This window comes from Rhinolophus hipposideros (assembly GCF_964194185.1).
Source record: "Rhinolophus hipposideros genome assembly, chromosome: 13".
In the NCBI taxonomy this organism is placed as follows: Eukaryota; Metazoa; Chordata; class Mammalia; order Chiroptera; family Rhinolophidae; genus Rhinolophus; species Rhinolophus hipposideros.
Genome location: NC_138059.1, coordinates 65,293,553 through 65,313,494, shown reverse-complemented (window position 1 = coordinate 65,313,494; position 19,942 = coordinate 65,293,553). Strand labels below are relative to the sequence as shown.

General features: G+C 40.0%; 1 protein-coding gene across 13 annotated transcripts in view; it reads left to right on the top strand.

The window, feature by feature from the left end:
* The window catches only part of EYA1 (EYA transcriptional coactivator and phosphatase 1), a 157,418-nt gene that overhangs the window by 79,387 nt on the left and 58,089 nt on the right, over nucleotides 1–19,942 (top strand). For all 13 annotated transcript variants that reach the window (XM_081070355.1, XM_081070351.1, XM_081070348.1 and 10 more), the window contains 2 exons: nucleotides 4,442–4,581; nucleotides 5,921–6,004. In XM_081070355.1, the coding sequence (XP_080926481.1) occupies nucleotides 4,442–4,581; nucleotides 5,921–6,004 (224 nt within the window). The remainder of the gene's footprint in view (nucleotides 1–4,441; nucleotides 4,582–5,920; nucleotides 6,005–19,942) is intronic.

Here is a 19,942-nt window from a genome sequence, read left to right as displayed (position 1 = left end):
GGAGGATTCAATTTGGGACAACTTTAGGTGTGCTTGTCCATGGGATATTTACCCAGAGAAGTGTAGCAAACAGTGGGGTATTCAGGTCTAGAGATCAGGAGGTAAAGCTTTAGAATCATTAACCTGAAGGTTATCATTGAAATTCTTCATACAGATACTACCAACCACTGAGAGCTTATAGGGAGATAAGAGGACTAGAAAACTCAGTGAACTGCTATTCAGAATAGGTGCACTGGCTGCCTGTCCACTAATTGTTTATTGTTAGCCCATGATAACATAAGAGATTTGCTTCAGAATGTAATCAACTGCATCACTCAGCACATGTGTCTTTAGCTGATTCTGTGCTTCTAATCTTGGCAAGAGTTTCAATGAAGGAAGCATTGCATTGATTAACATCCTGAAGCAAACTCCTTATGTCCTAAGATCAGCACTTTGAGTGTCATTAATGCAGAGAACACAAACATTTCAGCTTTGGGCAGAGGACGAGGTCTCCAAAGACCCTGAGAAGGAATAATGTGAGTGGTAGGATGAGAAGCAGAAGAAAGAGGAAGTCAAGTTCTACTGTGTACATGGTGGAAAGGATTGAGTGGTCAGCATAACGACAGAGAGGTCAGATAACGATTGAGGACAAAAATGATGTTTGGATTTAGCCATTATAGGGTCATCAGTAACATTTTAGGAATTTTAACCCTGCTTACCCTTCTACCTTCTGTCTCATTTTCATCCCACCAAATTATCTCCCAAATAATTCTCCAATCTATACTTTGGCCAGCTATCCCAGAGACCTCTTTGATTGTAAAGTACTCTCAGATCCTTAGCTCTTACTGATCTGAAGCTGTTGATCATCCTCTTTCCTTCCTGACATACTCTTTCCTCTGCGATGCACTGACCTTGGTTTTTCTCCTCAGACCCCACTCGTCTTTGTCTGCCCATCCCTTCTGCACATACTGCATGTTTTTAATTACACCCATTTCTTTAATTCTTTATGGTGCCAATTCCCGAACCTACACCAAGCCTATTCCTTTCCTGAGCTTCAGAACAGTCTGGCAGCCTGCTGGTCATGGGTGCCACAGACTCTTCCAGTTCAACACGTCCAACGTGGAATCTCCATTCTCACCTACCCTCTTCCCTATAATCCTTTCTTTCTCCTTAATCCTATACCTTGTAGTAGTATATAATCTGCCCAATTGCCAAACCACTGGCCTGACATCATCCTTACTTCCTCCTCCTTCCTTACCCAGTTGGTTACTAATTTTGCCTGCGAATGACACTCAAATCTGTAACTCTCCCTCCCCCCCTCATACTCCTAACCTGGATTACTGACTTATCCCCTGGCTGGTCTTCCTTTCTCAGTCTTCACTTGTGTCCGTACCCCTGGCCACACTGAGTTAGAGTCCTTTATGGCAAATGGAAATTTGATTACATCACTCCCTTGTTGAATTCTTTGCCTGCCCCCAGCCTCATCTCTGCACTCTTCCTCTATAGATTCAGGTCAGATTAATTTTTTCTTTTCAGTTCTTCATATCTCTTTGCACCTTCCCAATGCTAATGTGCCTCCCCGATGCGCATTTACATTCCTTTGCTTACGGGTGAGTGTCCTCCATCTGCAGGAAGCAGCCGCTGTAACCCCGTAAATCTGAGTTATATGGACTTCCTGTGTGACCTCCTAGCATTCTACCTTTCCCATGTGACAACTCTTTTCATACTGTTGTGTAATCTCTCATTTTTTTTTGTCATGAATCAGTGCCTTTCTCTAAATTTTGAGCTCCAGGAAGGCAGGAACCATGTCTCTTTGGTCCATCATCCTGCTTCAGGCTCCTAGTACAGTGCCCAGAAGTGTGTGGGCATTCAGTCAACATTTGTTAAAGGAAATGAATGTTCTGCTGAGAACTTTCACATCCATTATCTCAGTGGGGGTAACATTGAACAGTTGGGAGAGGATTTTAATGAAACATGAGATGTCAGTGGATTAGAAGATTAAATTATTTGTTAAGCTGTTTTGCATGGTAGAAGAAAGGAGAAGTTAGAGTCAGGAAAGCTGGTTAGGAGAGTAGATGCATTTAATTCCACCTCATAGAACAAAGAGGAAGAGATTTATTAAAACTAGTTTGCATCATTTAACTTTCATCTTCCTTCTAAGATCTTGAGGCCTGTAAATTGTGTGTGTATTTTAACATTTAAAGGTGTCAGATGTTCATTTTTTAGGGCTTTTTATCTACCTGGGAAAACTTTAGATAAGATGATTTTAAAATCTACCTGTATACTTTACTCTTTGGAATTTTTTTCTTTTTTTTTTTTTTTGGAGTGGGTAGTTCCAGAAGTGAGTAATCAATTAGCTTTTTCATTTCCAAAAAAATTGAGATGGAATCCACTCTTACAGATTTAATTGGGTTTTTAAAACTGGGGTAGAAAAATAAACACAAACAATAAAGGAATGGGCAACAATGAGAGGAAATCTAGGCTAAGATAAACTTTAAGGACAAAGTTAACCTAAGCTATTGGGAAGTCAAGTCAAAAGACATAATGTGATACGATACATTGTTTGATGTCCTTTACCTGCTTCTCAAACACGAATTTCTGAAAGCTGGAGCACTCACAATGCAAGATAGACTTTCTGTTCAAGTACTTGAGGTACAGGTCAAATTAGGTGCCAGCTGTGCGGGTTACCAAGTAAATGCTCTGTTTTGAAGCTATTCAAGAGATTGGCTTTTGTTCTATCTCAAATGGTGGCTGCCCAGGTTCTGCATGGAGATGTAGATTGCAGAATATTTAAAGATAAAGGTCAAGACTTTTTCTTCAAAACATAGCTTTGAATTGACTGGACTCTTTAAAAATTATATTCGTTTGGACCTCCTGGTTCTCTACAGAGTGTGGAATAGACATGCTTGGTTTGAAACAACTTGAGGACAGGATGCCACTTATCTGCCTCTGCAAGAAGAGGGATCTAATGTAGATTTCGAGAATGCTTAACTTGGACCAGCCAGCATTGTAGTCTCACAGTTTTACGGGATGAGTTAGCTTAAAAATGCATGCAAATAACAAACAGGGACCCATTGAGTGGAGTTGTTTGGGACTTCCTGCCCATAATAGGTTTAGTTAACAGGCTTGTAAGCCCATTGAAGTGGTTTCTGGGCACAAGGATCACATGACTAGTTTATATAAGTTTGCTTTCTTGATTACTATGGCAGAGGACACACAAAAGCCCCATCTAAAAGTGCTGGCATCTATTTAGGTTTTAAAGTTAAACAGGAGATAAAGAGCTGTTTCATGTGATTCAGAAACAAAATTACTCTGTGAAAGTCCATTCCTATATTCCCTGATTCATAAGGTTTAAACATGGAGGTAATACTGAGACCACGTGATTTGACAGTTGGTGGAGTTGGGGCTGATAGTACAACAATAAAGCCTACTAGGTCTTCGGTAGTTTTCTGTTTGGTGAAATGTAACATCAACGATGTCTCAGAATAATCATTTCTCATATCAGATTGAGAGATTCCAACCCACATCTAGTAGAGAAATCTAGAGAAGAGTTGTGGGGAAAGAGCCAGCACACGCATATCTGGAATTTGGAGAGGTAGAAATTGTCTGATGTGTGAACTGGATAGATTGAGAAAAAAACGTACCTAGAGAGTGAGCATAAATGGTTTTTTGTTCATTCTGGAAATAGGGTAGGAGTCTCTCCCCAACTCCACAACTACTGCCCAGCCATTCCTCTGAGCTGGTTGGGGGTTGTTCTTTATTTTGTGGTTTCTATCTGATTATTTCTGTGGTTTCTCTGAGTTACCCAGATGAGTAATTTTAATGCGCTTTCTGGTTTCGGATTTTTGGTTCAAAGAGACAAAGACACAGGAAGAACCTGTGATGAATGCCGCACAGAGTATGGGTATCGCCCATATATCTCTCCTTATTTTGCCTGCTCTCTGTTCTCACATGAAATGAAGGAGAAAATGGAGATTTTTTAATTTTCAGAGAAAAATCTGCCTAGTGATTTAGCTTTCCCTGCTCCAGAGCTGACTTTTCATTTTTTCCCCATGAAACAGGAGCCATTTCTGTAGGTGGGAGAGCTGCCTATAAGGCAAATGTGTGAACCTCTCTCAGTATGGCCAGACACTGTTTGTGGAGTCAAAGAAACAAATGCAGAAGGGGGGGGTGGGGGAACACTGTCTGAGCATAAGGAACCACAAAGAAAATTTAGGCAACTTAGTACAACCTGTTGTCTCCCACCTTCAGTTGAATTTTAGTCATTTCTGATTACACATCCTTTCCAAACAAGTCTGGGCATCAAACAGCTCATAAATGATTTACCAATGCAAGTAAAAGATCATGGAGAATCTGAGCAGAATGAAATGGGTTCTACTCTTCCCTGTGAATTACAACAAGGTTAGCTGGGGCACCATGGTGCCAGAACCAAGACATGAAATTCCTTCCTGTATTTCTACAGAGTACAGTACAATCCACAGCCCATCGACACCCATTAAAGATTCGGACTCTGATCGATTACGTCGAGGTTCAGATGGGAAGTCACGTGGTCGGGGCCGAAGAAACAATAATCCTTCTCCTCCCCCGGATTCTGATCTTGAGGTATGTTACTACCCACACTGGAATAAATCCTAAGGCATGTTAGCAGCTAAATGGTGGTTCTGTATACCTGCAACGTAAATGGCAGTGATCAAGGTGTCCAAATGCTTTTTTTCTACTGCTTTCTTTGTCCATTTTAACTAGAAGTAAAGCATTAGTTTCTCTCTTCCATGTTAATTATAGGTAAAGCAATTATGTGTATTTTTTCTGTTCCATTTAACTGGATAGTAAAGCATCTGTTTAGTTCTCTCTGAGGAAATGTAGTAAATTATATAACTTGGCTGGAACAAAATTCTCTTGAACTGCTCTATCATTGCCATTTCAAGTAAGTGTTGTACTAAAAATGCTTAATAAAATCCACTTTGAAATTAAAAACACACTTGTGTATGTTAAGAAAGGCAAACCTGGAATATTCTGAACTGAAATGGTCATCATCTTATGAAACATGTTTTGGTGGAGTTCAAAAGCAGGAGGGATTAAATAAAACCTTAAAGGGTGGTAGATTTCTTAGCCTTGAATCCATTGCAATTAAGTTTCTGGGGGTTTTTGCCAAAGTAAAATCTGATGGTGGAAAACATGATTATTTGGGCCGAAAAGAGGAAAATTTTCAGCAGAACCTATATGACTATGTATGACTATGTACTGGTCTGAGTAGAAATTGGAAGAAGAAAAGCAGACTTGAGGCCTTTTGTCGTATCTCAACGACCTTTTTAAAATGAGTTCTTCAACTCCTATTCCAAATATCCCGAAGTGTGTCAAGAGCAGGTGTGTCTGCTTAAATTGTTAGCTATGAAATCTGAAGAAAAATTGGTAGGAACAATACATAACCCATCCATTTGATAACAGCCCAGTATGTAATATAAGGTGAATAGATGATATAAAGTTTTAGTTTTTGTGTACAATTTTTTAATACTTGCCTCAATAAGAATAAAATGTAAGAATAGCTGTTTTAACACTTTTTAATGGACAGACAGCAGTGTTTAGAAGATAAAAACTGAATGATTTTTGATTGAGTGAGCCAGAAGTTATAAAAAGACTAGCTTTAGCTCATTTTTCATTTCTTCAGAACTGAGACAGATAATCTACTCAAGAAGTAAAAAGGACATACATTATTATTTCTTTCCTATATTTATAGTGATATTGCTAATGTATTCTCTTCTATTGATATTTCATCCAAGGTTATATCTAGAGAAAAACTGGGGGATACTCTCTGGAACAGCTGTATTTAAAAAAAATAGTAAATTCAAATTTTTCATTTGTCTCCCACTTCATGTTAAAGTGAACTGAATAACAGGTTTCTCAACCTTGGGAAATACACATTGATTTGGTTCTTTCTTTGCAGAGAGTGTTCATCTGGGATTTGGATGAGACAATCATTGTTTTCCATTCCTTGCTTACTGGGTCCTACGCCAACAGATATGGGAGGGTGAGTACCAAAAGGCATTTGTTTTTTTCTTTGGAGTAAATAAGCCTAGAATTGAATGTTTAGTTCAAATGGGAATGTGGTTTAACTTTAAATAATAAATTTAAAATATAAAAGTAAAATAACTTGAGTTTTTGATATAGTCAAATATATAAGTAAGGCAAAAATTCGTAAATGAGCAAAAGGAGATTTTTGTTAGGTTCTTCCAAGTGAGATAAACTTTTTGCAATTAAATTCATTGTTATTTTGGACTCTGATTAATAAAAGTGATTGAGTGCTGTTCTAGGATGAAATATTAACATGTATAGATGACGCAGGTAGATCTTTTAGGTTGTATGTTTTTATTTGCCATGTCCTTTTTATTCCTTTTATTCACAGCATGTTCAATGGAGGAAATATGCCACATGCTATTGTCTTTAGTGATGAGCAGTGTTAGTATTTTGTTTTCAAAGCACCTGTTATGAGTGTTTTTATAAGTCCCTTTGCTACAGGGCTAAATTTTTTTGAATGGTATGTGAAATTGGGCCTCAGGGTGACGATAGGACCAATACATTTATGTTGGAGTTGTTACAATACTTACCTGGTGTCGTAGGAAGAAAATGATATTGTAGACCACCTTCCATGAGTAGACCTTCAGTTTCAATGTTCTGCATCTGAATTTCCCAAAACTTTGGAAATTCTTTTTGCTACATTGCTTGATGGATTGATAAACCTTTCCCACACAAAAATCATGTTATTTAAAGTGGCTATAGGTAATTTCTGAAATTGTTCTGTGAATATGATATACATACACACACATATATATATATATGTATATATATTTAATCTTTAAAGAAATAATACTACACATCTTAGATTCTTGAAGCTATTGGTTTAAAGCCTTGGGAACGGAATTCTTATGTCTGGTGGCTCCAGGGATTTATCACAATTTAGTGTTAAAATCAATACCCATAAAATGTGCATGCTGTCATTACAGATTTTATCCAATTATTCTTTGTTTCAATAAATAGAATTGAGTACCACTATGTAGGTGTAGTCTAGAGATAAAAGTAGGGGAATTATCAATTGAACTTCACAGTACAACTTCCCTTCTCATAACCCTAAAGATTTGCCTAATCAAAAAAAAACCAAAACAAAACAAAAAAAAGGCTGGAAAACGCACATTTGTAAGAGTAAGAATATTCCACCACTTTGAATTTCTGTTCAGAAGTAAGGTATTTAAAAGACAAGATATGTCCCATCTTATTGTTAAACACATGTTCTATTAGAAGACAATTAACAAAAATTCAAATTACAAAAATAAAGCCATAGAACCAGTCATTTAAAGGAAGTCTCTACTGTGTGGTTAGCACAATAAGGAGTCCTCCTCAGCTGTGCTGTTTTTTGTGTTTTTTTTTTTAATATCAATACTAAAACTTTTTTATCACTAACAATAGTGATAGTCTTGTTTTTACAAAAACGGCTGAAAAACTAATTAAAGATTAATCACTGAAATATCAACATGTAGCTAGTAGGAAGATTCTTGAAGATCTTAATGGAACCATCGTAATGTCCCTATAATTAACTTCTAAGGAAGAAAGCTGTCTTCTAAGGAAGAAAACACACAAGTGTTGGAAAAAGCATTCACTTAGAAAACCAGCATTTGAAAACCATCCAGAAATTCTCAAGTCTTTAAAAGCTTCCTTAGTAAGAGGCAAATTGATTCAGAGGGTGTTGTTTTCATCAGTTCTCTATAGCCATTGAAAGGAGCCAACTTAGAGGGAGGTGATGAACATCCTATGATCTACCGACCTCCCATCAATCTTTGACCATAAATTACCGGTTTACACGTGGAATTCACACCTAACTTAGAAACTGCTCACTCCCTAGACTTTTTCATTCAGAGTCTCGCAATGTCTAACCAAAACAGTACAAATACCATGAGTGTTCTTTTAAAAAATGTCAACCGTTAGTATTTGAAGGCTTTATCAAATAGTATTTTGTTTGTTAGTTTAATTTTCTCATACTAGGGCACGTGATAAAACATTTCATCTCATATAATTCTCAAAAGCCACAATTACATTTTCTTTAAAGCATGGGTGATTTGAGATATGTCAATGTAAGCTTATCCTTCATTTATAAGTTGATGGGGGTTGAGGAGGGGAGCAAATTCAGAATGCCTAGTTACGGAAGGTCTTCCTGAGTAAGACTTTGAGCCTGAGGTCGGAAACCTGAAGAGGCCAATGGGTCATGTTCTCGGCGGAGGAAACAGCAAGTGCAGAGGCACAAAAGGGCTTGATGCGTGAGGGACAAGGAGGCCAGTGTGGCCCAGCTTAGTGATGGAGATGCCAGTCAAGAGAGATGAGGGTAAAGGGCCTCCCAGCCATAGTCCAGAGAGTTGATCTCAGTGTACGTGCCATACGAAGTCATTCGAGGACTTCAAGGGAGGACATGGCAAGATCTGACTTAGATTTTTAGATTACTTTGGCAATGGTAGAGAATTAATGGTAGAGGAAAAGGAATGGGAGAATGGCGTAGAGGGCAGCAGTGATCTGATGCGCTAGCAGTAGAAATGGAAAGAACTGGTTGGATTCTAGATTCTGTTGCAGGTAGAGAAATTGGATCTGGAGATGATGTGGATTGGGCTGGAGGGCAATAAGTCAAAGGGAGGAATGGAAAGACCATTCCCAGGTGTTGGTCCTGAGCAACCGGAAGAAGTCATACGAGAATGTTGCCATGGAGGGGAAATGGAAAGTTTGGTGTTTGACCAGTCTGAGATGCCTGTTAGACATCTTGTTGGACCAGCAAAGGAGGCAGTTAGCAGGTGAGCCCGGGACACGGGGCAGTGGTCAGGGCTGCAGATATTAGAGTTAGAGGCGACGGTGCCCAGCTCAGGGTCACCAGCTCCACAAACACTCTTAGCTTGATTGCTTCCGAACCGGTTATCAAGCACCTTCTTTGTGCTGGCTGCTCAAGGTCAGCCTGTTGTCTCGTTGTCCAGATAGGTTTGGAAGACATAGTTGGTAAGGATGTTGAATCCTAGCCTGAAGCATGCCAGAACGCTGGCTTCATGTTGTCTTCATTGGAGAACTTGAGAGTCAGGCAGAATTGGCTCTCAAATCTGATGATGAGACCTTGTAAAATATCCGCAGTTCAACAAGGATTCTTCCTAAAAATAATAATAAGCAAACTGATCAGAGCACCCTGTATCCCCTTGGTTCGTTCCCCCGAGACTGAGGAGAGAAGTCTTAAAGCAGCTCAGGGGCCAGCCTTCTTTGTGGGAGCACAGATTTCATGGTGTTTCCCAGGATTGTCCAGAGGAGCGTGGACGGCTGGACCTTACTCTACAGGCACGGAACGACAGGAATGCCTGACAATGTGATAGCTGTTCTGTGTCTATTGGAACCAGATACTTGAGTAGCTTAGTCACAGCAGCTTAGGCACCTCAATGAGTCGGCCATTCAGTAAGGGGATACAGGATCTGCTTGATATAATGCAAAATTAGGGCATATTACAGCAATATGTACCCAAAAAAAGTTTGAGAATGTCCCACCTCCTGCGTAATCCTAGCTCTGGGAAGCAGGCCTGTTGGGTGTTAGCAGGAAGTGTTGTTTTATAACAAAGGTGATGGGAACTGAAAGAGGGTGGTAGGTACAGTGCAGGTTCGGCTAAGGAAAAGACACAGCACATCAGCCGGAAAATAAAGTCCATGGGTGGTACTGTAAATGAGGTTGTTGTTAACAATATCTGTCCCCACTTTCTTTGCTTAATGCATTTTTAGAAGTTGCTTTTAAACTAAATCTGAAGAAAATGAGTCTTGATTTTTCTTTCATTGAATGCTCTTAAAATAGACAACAAAATCCAGTTGTCATATCAAAGCACACACTTCAAACTTCTATTGCAAGTAAGTGTCATGCTGATGCCCCAAACGTGACACCCCTCCTGTGGGAGGACTCCCCGAGATAGCTATAGCCAATGGCTTTACTGCTCCGATACTTTCCTTTTACTGTATCATATGAATTTGGGCTAAAATAGGTCTTAAAAGTACACTCCTCATTTTACACAGAAACCTAAACATGAGTACTCAGGACAACATAAAACTTAGCATTTTTCATTGTAGGCCCTGCTCACCAAGAATTTCCTATGTGCCCAAGTACTCATTTAATTCAACATTAGCGCTCCGAAACTACTATTACTAAGCCTTTTATAGATGAGGAAACAGGCTTAGAAGAGGTTAGAGACCAAATGTGTAGAACATTGAGCACTATGAATGGCATACAATTAAATATTAATTATGTTTTAATGTATTTGAACCTTGACAGTAAAAAACTTGAATCTGACCTAGTGGCAATGTGTGGTAGTGTCTTCCATTTATGAAATGCTGGTATGTGACACACCTTATAGTGCGCTGTAATAGAAAGGGCCTCAGATGTGAATCCACATCGCACTAGACTCATATCCAAGCTCTGACTTTTCAGGGTTTTTGTGTGTGTGTGTTTTTTTTAACCTTCGGCAAATTATTTATTCCTACTGAGCCTCAAGTTTCCTCATCCATAAAGCTGGCTACTTGACTTGCAGAATTGTCTTAAGAATTAAGTTGTGCCAACTATATTTCAATAAAGCTGGGGGGAAAAGAAAGATTTCAGTTGTGCCACGAATTTGAAGGGCCCAGCACCGCACCTTAGTAATAGCAATAGCTTAATAAGAACAGCGGCATATATGTCACCTGTTGGTCTTATAGCTGCTGTCTGAGCACTGGTTTCATAACACACCGGGCATCTGCGAGGGGCGGAATTGTCACAGCAACTTTAGATCAACTAAACCTTCCTAGTTAGTTTAATACTGTCGTTAGTTCACTGATGAAAGAAAAATTCGGAAGCACTTTACCAAGCCCATTTCATCCGAACACCCCAGTTAGCCAGTAAGGATTGCTTACCCTTTTTTAGGGGGCAACATTAAACTCCAGAATCATTTGAGGGTTTACCTTCTACGGTGGCTGGTGAAGATGCTAAACTCTTCACGTGGCACCAAAGCATCCAGACACCCCGTGTCCTTCTCGGACTGTGAAGGCTCTGGTCATTTAAACAGAATGACCGATCTTGGGGAACTTCCAGACCACGGATTGGCAGGCCTCTTCTGTGAGGGGCCAGCTGCCTGTCTTAACTCCTCAGCTAACACAGCCACAGACAATACGTCAACAAACAAATGTGGCCGAATGCCAATAAAACTTTATTTATAGTTCCCGAATTTGACTTTCACGTAATTGTCACGTGTCATGGAATATTATTCTTCCTTTGGTTTTTAAAAATCTAGAGCAGAGATCTAGTTCAGAGAATGACAGACCATATCCTGGAGGCCAAATCTGGTTCATGGCTTGCTTTTGTAGGGCAAGCTGAGAGTGCCTTTTACGTTTTTCAAGAGTTATTTAAAAAGAAGAGAAAGAATGTGTCTCAGAGATTGTAGACAGCCGGCACAAAGCCTAAAATATTTATTTTCCATCCCTTTAGAGAAGCGGTTTGCATGTCTCTGCCTAGATCAGGCTCTTAACTTGGTTTTAATTAGTTTTAACCCTGGCTTCAGGGCACCAGGACACTCTGTGCCCAACCAGTCAGTAAGCTGGGTGCAGGCACCATGTGTCGGCCGCTGGGGTCCCAGTGAAGCACATGTCAGCACATGAATTTGTTAGGGTGAGTGAAATGGCTGGGACACGTAGGCCCAACGTGATAGGAATTTACCTGTTACTTAATGGTCTCAGTGGGTCTTCCAGGTTGCTTGGTCTGGGCAAAGTGTGGTCAGGCAGGTAAGGGTGTACCATCTCCCCAGGAAGCTTCTGAGGCTCCTGTGATCAGTCACAGGAAAGAAGGCTCTACTTTCTAGCCCACACAGAGAACAAGCAATGAGGGTATGAATGGAAGGCTTCTAAGCCAGGCTGAGAAGGGGCGCACACCTCTGCTAATACAGCCCAGGGCCGGGGAGGCAGGGAAAGGGAGTCTTGCTGTGTCCTCAGGAAGAAACAGAGGATGGATTGTGGTGGACAGGTAGCGCGAAAGCCATAGTTCTCAGCTAAGAACCATTTGACCAGAAAGAGACGCACAGCACACTTCCCAAGCCTCGTGGTAGCCGTGGCCACCCCAGCAGGGCATGGCCTGAGTGACAGGTGTGCTGACGAGTGCCGAGTGGCCAGTTCAATCGCAAAGGACTGTTCCCTGGTTTTATTTTCTTCTTTCATATATCAGTGCCAAGTCAGATCAAAATGATGAGATAATTTATGGTCCCAAGTATAACTTGTGGATACTGTGGAATAGCGGGGCATCTGAACTCTCAAATCAAAAACACAATGCTTTCAACGATCAGGGCTGTTCAGTTACAAGAGCCTTCTCATTCCCTTTTCTTTGCTCTCATCCCGACAGTTGCCTTCTTTCCTTTAACCACCAGCTCCTTCTCCCAACTGGCAGTGATACAGCAAGACCTCAGTTACGTCATCCATAGGTTCTTGGAAACTGCGGAATGGACCAATTTACCCATAGGCTAATTCATAGAAACAAGCGTTCAATTCCTACTGTGTATTTCTGGTCTCAGAAACATCACCAAACTTCTAAAGACCCAAACACTTTTAAACATTGAAATAAATGTCAACCATACAGACATTTAAGAAAGATTCCAAAAAACAAGTAAGATAACTGTTTTCCACCCCACGTATTCCAGCTCAGGGTTGCACGTGGCAGGAACCTGTTCCGGCAGCTCAGGGCACAAGGTGGGACCCACCTGGACAGGACGCCCTTCCATCGCAGGGCCACTCACACCCGTACCCACTCAGACAGGGACAATGGAGTCATGTCCATTCACCTCACGTGGACATTACTGGGATGTGGGAGGATACCAGTTTACCCCGAGAAAACCCACAGACACGGGGAGACCACACACACTCCACACAGACAGTGGCCCAGCCGAAAATTTCTCAACATTGTAATGAAACGACATTATTCGAGGACCTGCTGCATATAACTGAAATGTATGTTCCTGCAACCTTCTTGAATAAAACCTTATTTTTCTTACCCATCCATGTGAATGGGCCTGCAGTGGACGACCATCACACTGGCCTGCCTCTGCCAGCTCTGGGCGTCCTTGCTCTGTGGCCTCAGGAGAAGCACCTACATCTGAGTCTAACTTGTTCCATCGTAACCTTCCCATCTAGAAGATGGAAGTCATCTCAGAGCTGTTGGAAGAGTGTTGCAAAGCACCTGGAAAGATACCCAGAGGCATTCCATAAATAGCACTGTTATTGCTTACTTTGGGGGTTCAGGGGAGAGGGGGCAATACTGCATATTGCATTGGTCCAGGTAGCAGAGAGGGAGAAGGAAATTCAGAGCATAACTACGCAGGGAAATGATAGGCAAAAGGGCTGCATGTCTGTCTATAAAGTATATTTAGAGGATCAGACTTGTAGGAGATGGGCAGCAGAAAATGTGTTGAAGCAGGAATGAAAATATCGCTTCTTCTTTCAGCTTTTCCAGTTGATACTATCTACCATTTATGATCCAATTAGTGCCTTCTTTTTTCCCTGAGGAAACCGTGGCTCCGAACACTGAAATGATTGGCCCAAGGACACAAATCTGTTCACTGCGCACACCAGGACTATAATCGAATCTTCTGTTTGGCCCATTGCCCTCCAAGGAGGGCTGCAGGGAGCACTGAGTGCCAGGGTTTTGAGCTGCAGGCATGGGGATGCCATAAGCAATATTAAAACGGTGGAGTGACATGCTGGAAGTGTACAATTTGGAAGATTAATCCGATAACAAAGGAGATTATTGCAGTGTTCCTGGTAGGAAATAATAAAGGCCTAAGAAAATGTAACCCTAGGAAGGAGAGAGAGATAGGAGACTGGTTACAAATGAAACCTAGATAGGTCTTCTGATTGGATTTAGCTGTTTAGCCTTTCCGTTGGCACTGCGTGGGCCCCTATGAGTGGAGGCCAATTTGGCCAGGTTGCTCCGACTTTCTTCTTCCTCCCTCTTTGTACCCCTTTTTGGCAGTTGTCCCATGTTTGGGGCTCACTGGGTTTTCTCCACAATCACAACTAATCTTTGGAGTGGTAAGGTTCTTTCTCTGACTCTCAACTTGGCTATTATTTTCATGATGTTGAAAGGGAGTCTCTTAAGTAAGGAGAAAATTAAAGCAGTCAATTGTCACATATCTAATCAGTCAAAATGACCTGATTAGCCTCCCCACAAGTTTGGATTTTTTTTTTTTTTAATCAGCCAGTAGCTCAACCGTGATTTACATTCCATGTGTCTACACTCTCTCATGGTATTCCAGATTATTTCTTAATTGGCATCAGAACTACACCCATCTCCTAAAATTTGGCATTTCGTAGCAGCTGTTCAGTGACAGAACCTTATACAATTGTAAAAAACTAATATTTCATTGATGGCATTGATAACTTTAGAGAGGTGGAAGGTAATCAGTGGAACATTTGGGTTTCAAAGTTTGTCCATATCATTTATATAACACTCCTAATATTTTTGGAAAGAAACAACATTTTAGCATATATTTCTTTTCTTCTCTCAGATAAGGGAGCTACTTTTCTAATCTTATCTTTAATCCTTTTCCTTGTGAGCAACCAGCATGGGGCCTTGAAAATAAGCCCTCTGAGTTCCCATTCTTGTTTTTCAGCTTTGTTTTCTCCAAAACAAAAGCTCTTGAATGGGGAGGATTTATTTTAAATGACACGCAGGCCCTGTTTGTGGCTGTAATATTAGCATTCTAAATGAGGAATTCTTGAAAGGGTCCCAAATGGGTTTGCTTTTTGTGTTGTTTTTTTTTTTGTCTTGCATTTGATTGATAACCACCCAAAGATTTGTTGTTGATCTGAGCATACTTTACAAGATTTTCACATTGACAAACAAATCCTCATAAACCTGCCCACAGTGTTAGTACCACACCTGGGTCACCACAACTCAGGAATTGCTTGTCACTGGAGACTTTAGCTGCCCACAAAGGATCAAGGCAGCTAGAATTTAGAAACCTTATCTTTTTTCCACACATTCAGAATGTTGCACTTTCTGAAAGAGTTGAACCATCATCTAGTAACACTTTCTAGACTAACATTAATTCTTTAAATAGCATTTTTTTAAAAAAGATTTTATTGGGGAAGGGGAACAGGACAGTATTGCAGAACAATGTGTACTTCCAGGACTTTTTTCCAAGTCAAGTTGTTGTCCTATCAATCTTAGTTGTGGAGGGTGCCGTTCAGCTTCAAGTTGTTGTCCTTTCAGTCTTAGTTGTGGAGGGTGCAGCTCAGCTCCAGGTCCAGTATCCGTTTCTGGTTGCAGGGGGCACAGCCCACCATTCCTTGTGGGAGTCGAACCAGCAACCTTGTGGTTGAGAGGATGAGCTCCAACTAACTGAGCCATCTGGGAGCTCAGCGCCAACTCAGCTCAAGGTGCCGTGTTCAATCTTAGTTGCGGGGCACAGACCACCATCCCTTGTGGGAGTCGAGGAATTGACTGGCAACCTTGTGGTTTCATCTCACAGGTGTAATGGGGTACATATTCAACTGGAGAGGCAAAAGACATTTATCATATATTTAAAACATACTTATAAATTGAAAACAGTAATAGATAAAAATTTTAAAGCAAAATTAATGTGGGGGGCTCTCAGGAAAACAAATTCCCAACACCATACATACTTTGTAGAATTCTGAATTACTAATTCAGAATTCTGGAGCTGTCTAAAATTAGAACACTAACTTGGGTATTAAAATCTTTCTTAAAGGTCTCAGCATAAAGAATTTAAATTGGACAAATTTATACTGCCTTATGTGTTTGCTTGGTTTATTTAACCATTAAATTTTTTTGCTATTTCAATTTAGAAAAATAAGATGGTAAAAGAAAGGGAATAAAAGAGCAGAATGTGCAAGGGCGTGTAAATAGGAACCAGAGCTACATTAAAAATAGGAACAACTTTTTCTTTTAATGCTTTACTGGTTTATCTGAGCAATAAAGAGATATTGCTTCCTTATTAGCATTTGGTGCTATTTTTAGTTGTCCTTATAGTAAAACTCGAATAACTTACAGTTCTTTTTGGACTACATAAGATCTAATGTTAATATTTGGCGTTTTACAAGGTCTGACAATTAAGTTTGCGAACTTGCCACTATGCGCTTACATTGGCAGCACTGTACAAACAGCTCAGTAAGGTTTCATAACCTGGTATGAAACCAGGGTACATCAGTGTCTCACAGCTGTGTTCGTGTTGACATGTGGAGGTGTCTTGCTGAGTGGCATTCATTATTGTTGCGTGTTTTTGTGTGCCATCGCAAGGATGTCTGAACTTGAATTAGAGCAATGAACAAACATTAAATTTCTTGGTAAACTTGGCAAGAGTGGAAGTGAAATCAGGGACATATTAGTCCAAGTTTATGGGGATATGCCATGAAGAAAACAGCAGTGTACAAATGGACTAAATGTTTTTCTAAGAGGAGAGAATGCGTCACTGATGAAGAGAGGTCAGCGCAGCCAGTAAAGAGCAGAGCTGACGAAAACATCGCAAAAATTCATCGAATTGTGCGTCAGAATTGTTGGCTGACTGTGAGAAGCATAGCAGACCAAGTAAACATAGATAAACAGTTAGGAAAATCTTAACTGAAAATCTTGGCATGAGGAAGATATGTGCAAAAATGGTCCCGAAGGAGTTCACCGATGAACAAAAGCAAAGGAGAGTGGAAGTTTGCCAAAATATTTTGGAGAGGCCAGATGAGGTTTGGGGCCGTGTGTTATCATTGGTGATGAAACATGTGATTACCAACGAGACCCTGAAACAAAGCATCAAAGTGTACAATGGAAGTCAGCCAATTCTCCACTACCAAAAAATTTCCGTCAGTCCAAATAAAAAGTCAAAACGATGTTGCTAATATCGTTTTTTTTGATATCAGAGGGATTATTCATTATGAATTTGTACCAACTGGACAAACAGTTCACCAAGTTTACTATTTGGAAGTGCTGAAAAGGCTGCGTGAAAAAATTAGACGACCTGAACTTTTCGCCAACAATTCATGGCCCTTGCATCACGACAATGCACCAGCTCACACGGCACTGTCTGTGAGGGAGTTTTTAGCCAGTTAACAAGTAACTGTATTGGAACACCCTCCCTACTCACCTGATCTGGCCCCCAATGACTTCTTTCTTTACCCAAAGATAAAGGGAATGTTGAAAGGAAGACATTTTGATGACATTCAAGACATGAAGGGTAATACGATGAGAGCTCTGATGGCCATTCCATAAAAAGAGTTTAAAATTGCTTTGAAGGGTGGACTAGGTACAGGTGTTGGGGCAAAGCTTCCCAAGGGGAGTACTTCAAAGGTGACCATAGTGATATTCAGCAATGAGGTATGCAGAACGTTTTCTAGGATGAGTTTGCGAACTTAATTGTCTGACTTCATACATAGTCGTATTGTAGTAGATACCTAGCTGTAATTCCTGCTCCCTGTGAGTTTATAAATTAATAAAGGAGGATTTTGGTAGGAAATGAATGGATCTTCAACAGCAGTTCTTCGTTGGGGCAAACTATTCTGAACTAATGCTACTCTAAATCCACAAAGAGGGAAACCGCAGAATCTCCAGAGAAATAATGACACTCAGAAGTCTTGCTGTATTACTCATGACAAGCATTTTTTAGTAGCTCCAATCATTGAACTAGTAAGAAATAGTCCATAATAGGATGTCAAACGATTACACTAGCATTGTGGACCAGAATAACAGATCAGGATCCACAAGAGCTGTACAACCAAAAAATAAAGGCCAGAGGCCCTAAGTGAGGTGTGTCTAGGATTACTGCTCTTCTTAAATGACTCGGGGAAGTGTCCTTTGCAGCTGGTCAACACTGCTGTGCGAACTGCTGTTCCTGAATGTATGAGACATAGGTCCTGAGGCTTCAATACAAATGTTGAAGTTCCTCTGGTTTTCCAGAAAAGAACATCCTATAGGATACACATTAGTTGCGTTCATACAGGCAAAGCAGGGTCTGACATCAATTCTTGTGTATATTCTAAGTTTCACTTAAGTCTGGGTGCAGATTACCGAGCAAGTCGTCACACTTTCTTTTCAACAATCGGTGAAATGCTGAGGAACTTTGCACGGCTTTTATAATTTTGACTTAATTTTCTTCCTTTTTTTTGGGGGGGGGCATTTTAAAAGTATGATTTGAGGGGGCTTTAAATTGTCAAAAGGAATATTTTTAATCCATGGTTTTACCACCAAAAGACAACCAGTCTTGTCTTGGTGAATATTTTTTATATATTTAAAAAAATTGAATTATAGAAACGTCTAAACATATACAAAAGTAGATGGAATAGTAGGATAAGGACACCCAGTTTGACCTCTCCCAGCTTTAACAATTATCAAGTCCTGTTTAATCTTATTGTGTCTGTATCCTTATCCACAGCCTTCCCCTACCCTGCTCTGTCCTAGGATTATTTTTCAAAGCATATCCCAGATACCATATTATTTCATTTGTATATATTTCAGTAGGTATTTAGGACTCCATTAATTTTTTTTTTTAGAATATAAATAGTAGCTAATACTCAGTATCTTAGCAATCTAGCAAAATTAATAGTAATTTCCTAATATTGTATGCCTAATCAACAGTTACCTTTCTCTAATTCTCACTCATTTTTATTTTAAATTATGATAAAATATACTTAATATAAACTTGACTTTCTTAGCAATTTTTAAGGGTACAGTTCCATCGTGTTAAATACATTCACATTGTTGTGCAACCGATCTCCAGAACACTTTCCATCTTGCAAAACTGAAAGTCTAGCCATTGAACAACTCCCCGTTCTCTCCTCCCCACAGCACCTGGCAACCACCATTCAACGTTTTGTCTCTATGATTTTGACAACTCTAAATACTTCATACAAGTAAAATCATACAGTATTTGTCTTTTTGTGAGTGGCTCATTTCATTTTGCATAATCACTTCAGGGTTTATTTATGGTATAGCATGTGTCAGAATTTCCTTCCTTTTTAAGGCTGAATAATGGTTCATTGTATGCATATACTGCATTTTGTTTGTTCGTCTGTCAGTGGACACTTGGGTTGTCTCTACCTTGTTAGCTATTGTGAATAAGGCTGCTATGCACATGGGTGTACAAATATCTTTTGGAGACCCTGCTTTCAATTATTTTGAGTATATACCCAGAAGTAGGATTGTGGGATAACATAATAATTGTATGCCTAATTTTTTTGAGCACTGCCACACTTTTCCGTAGCAGCTGGACCATTTCACATTCCCGTCAGAACAGAAGGGTTCCAATTTCTCCATAGCCTCATCAACACTTATTATTTTCTGTTTAGTTTTGGGGTTTTTTGATAGTAGCAATCCTAATGGGTGTCAGGTGGTATCTCATTGTGATTTTGATTTATTTCCCTAATGAATAATGATACTGGGCATCTTTTCATGTGCCTGTTGACCATTTATATTGTCTTCTTTAGGGAAATATCCATCTAGGTCCTTTGCCCATTTTTCAGTTAGATTTTTGTTGCTGTTGTTGAGTTGTAAGAGTTCCTTTACATTCCGAATATTAGCTTCTTATCGAATATATGAGTTGCAGATATTTTCTTCCATTTCATAGGCTGCCTTTTCACTCTGTTAATTGGGACCCTGAAGACCAGAAATTTTTAGATGTAGTGTAATTCATCTAAGTAAAGCCTGTAGCATGACCGTGATGAGAGCGTGCATTTTTTTGGTGCTCTGCCCAGCATGCAACAGTTCTTTGCCTGCAGGTTATGAGCACAATTATTTTAGAAGAAACTTTTAAAATGTCTATGCCAAGTAGCAGAAGAGTGCCCCTGTTAATAATTCCTTGTGTGGGGACTAGTATTGGACCTAGTCCAGTGGAGAGATGAGCTGGACAGCTTCGTCATTAAGCTCAGTTTCATAACTTGTCATCCTAAGAGAATTA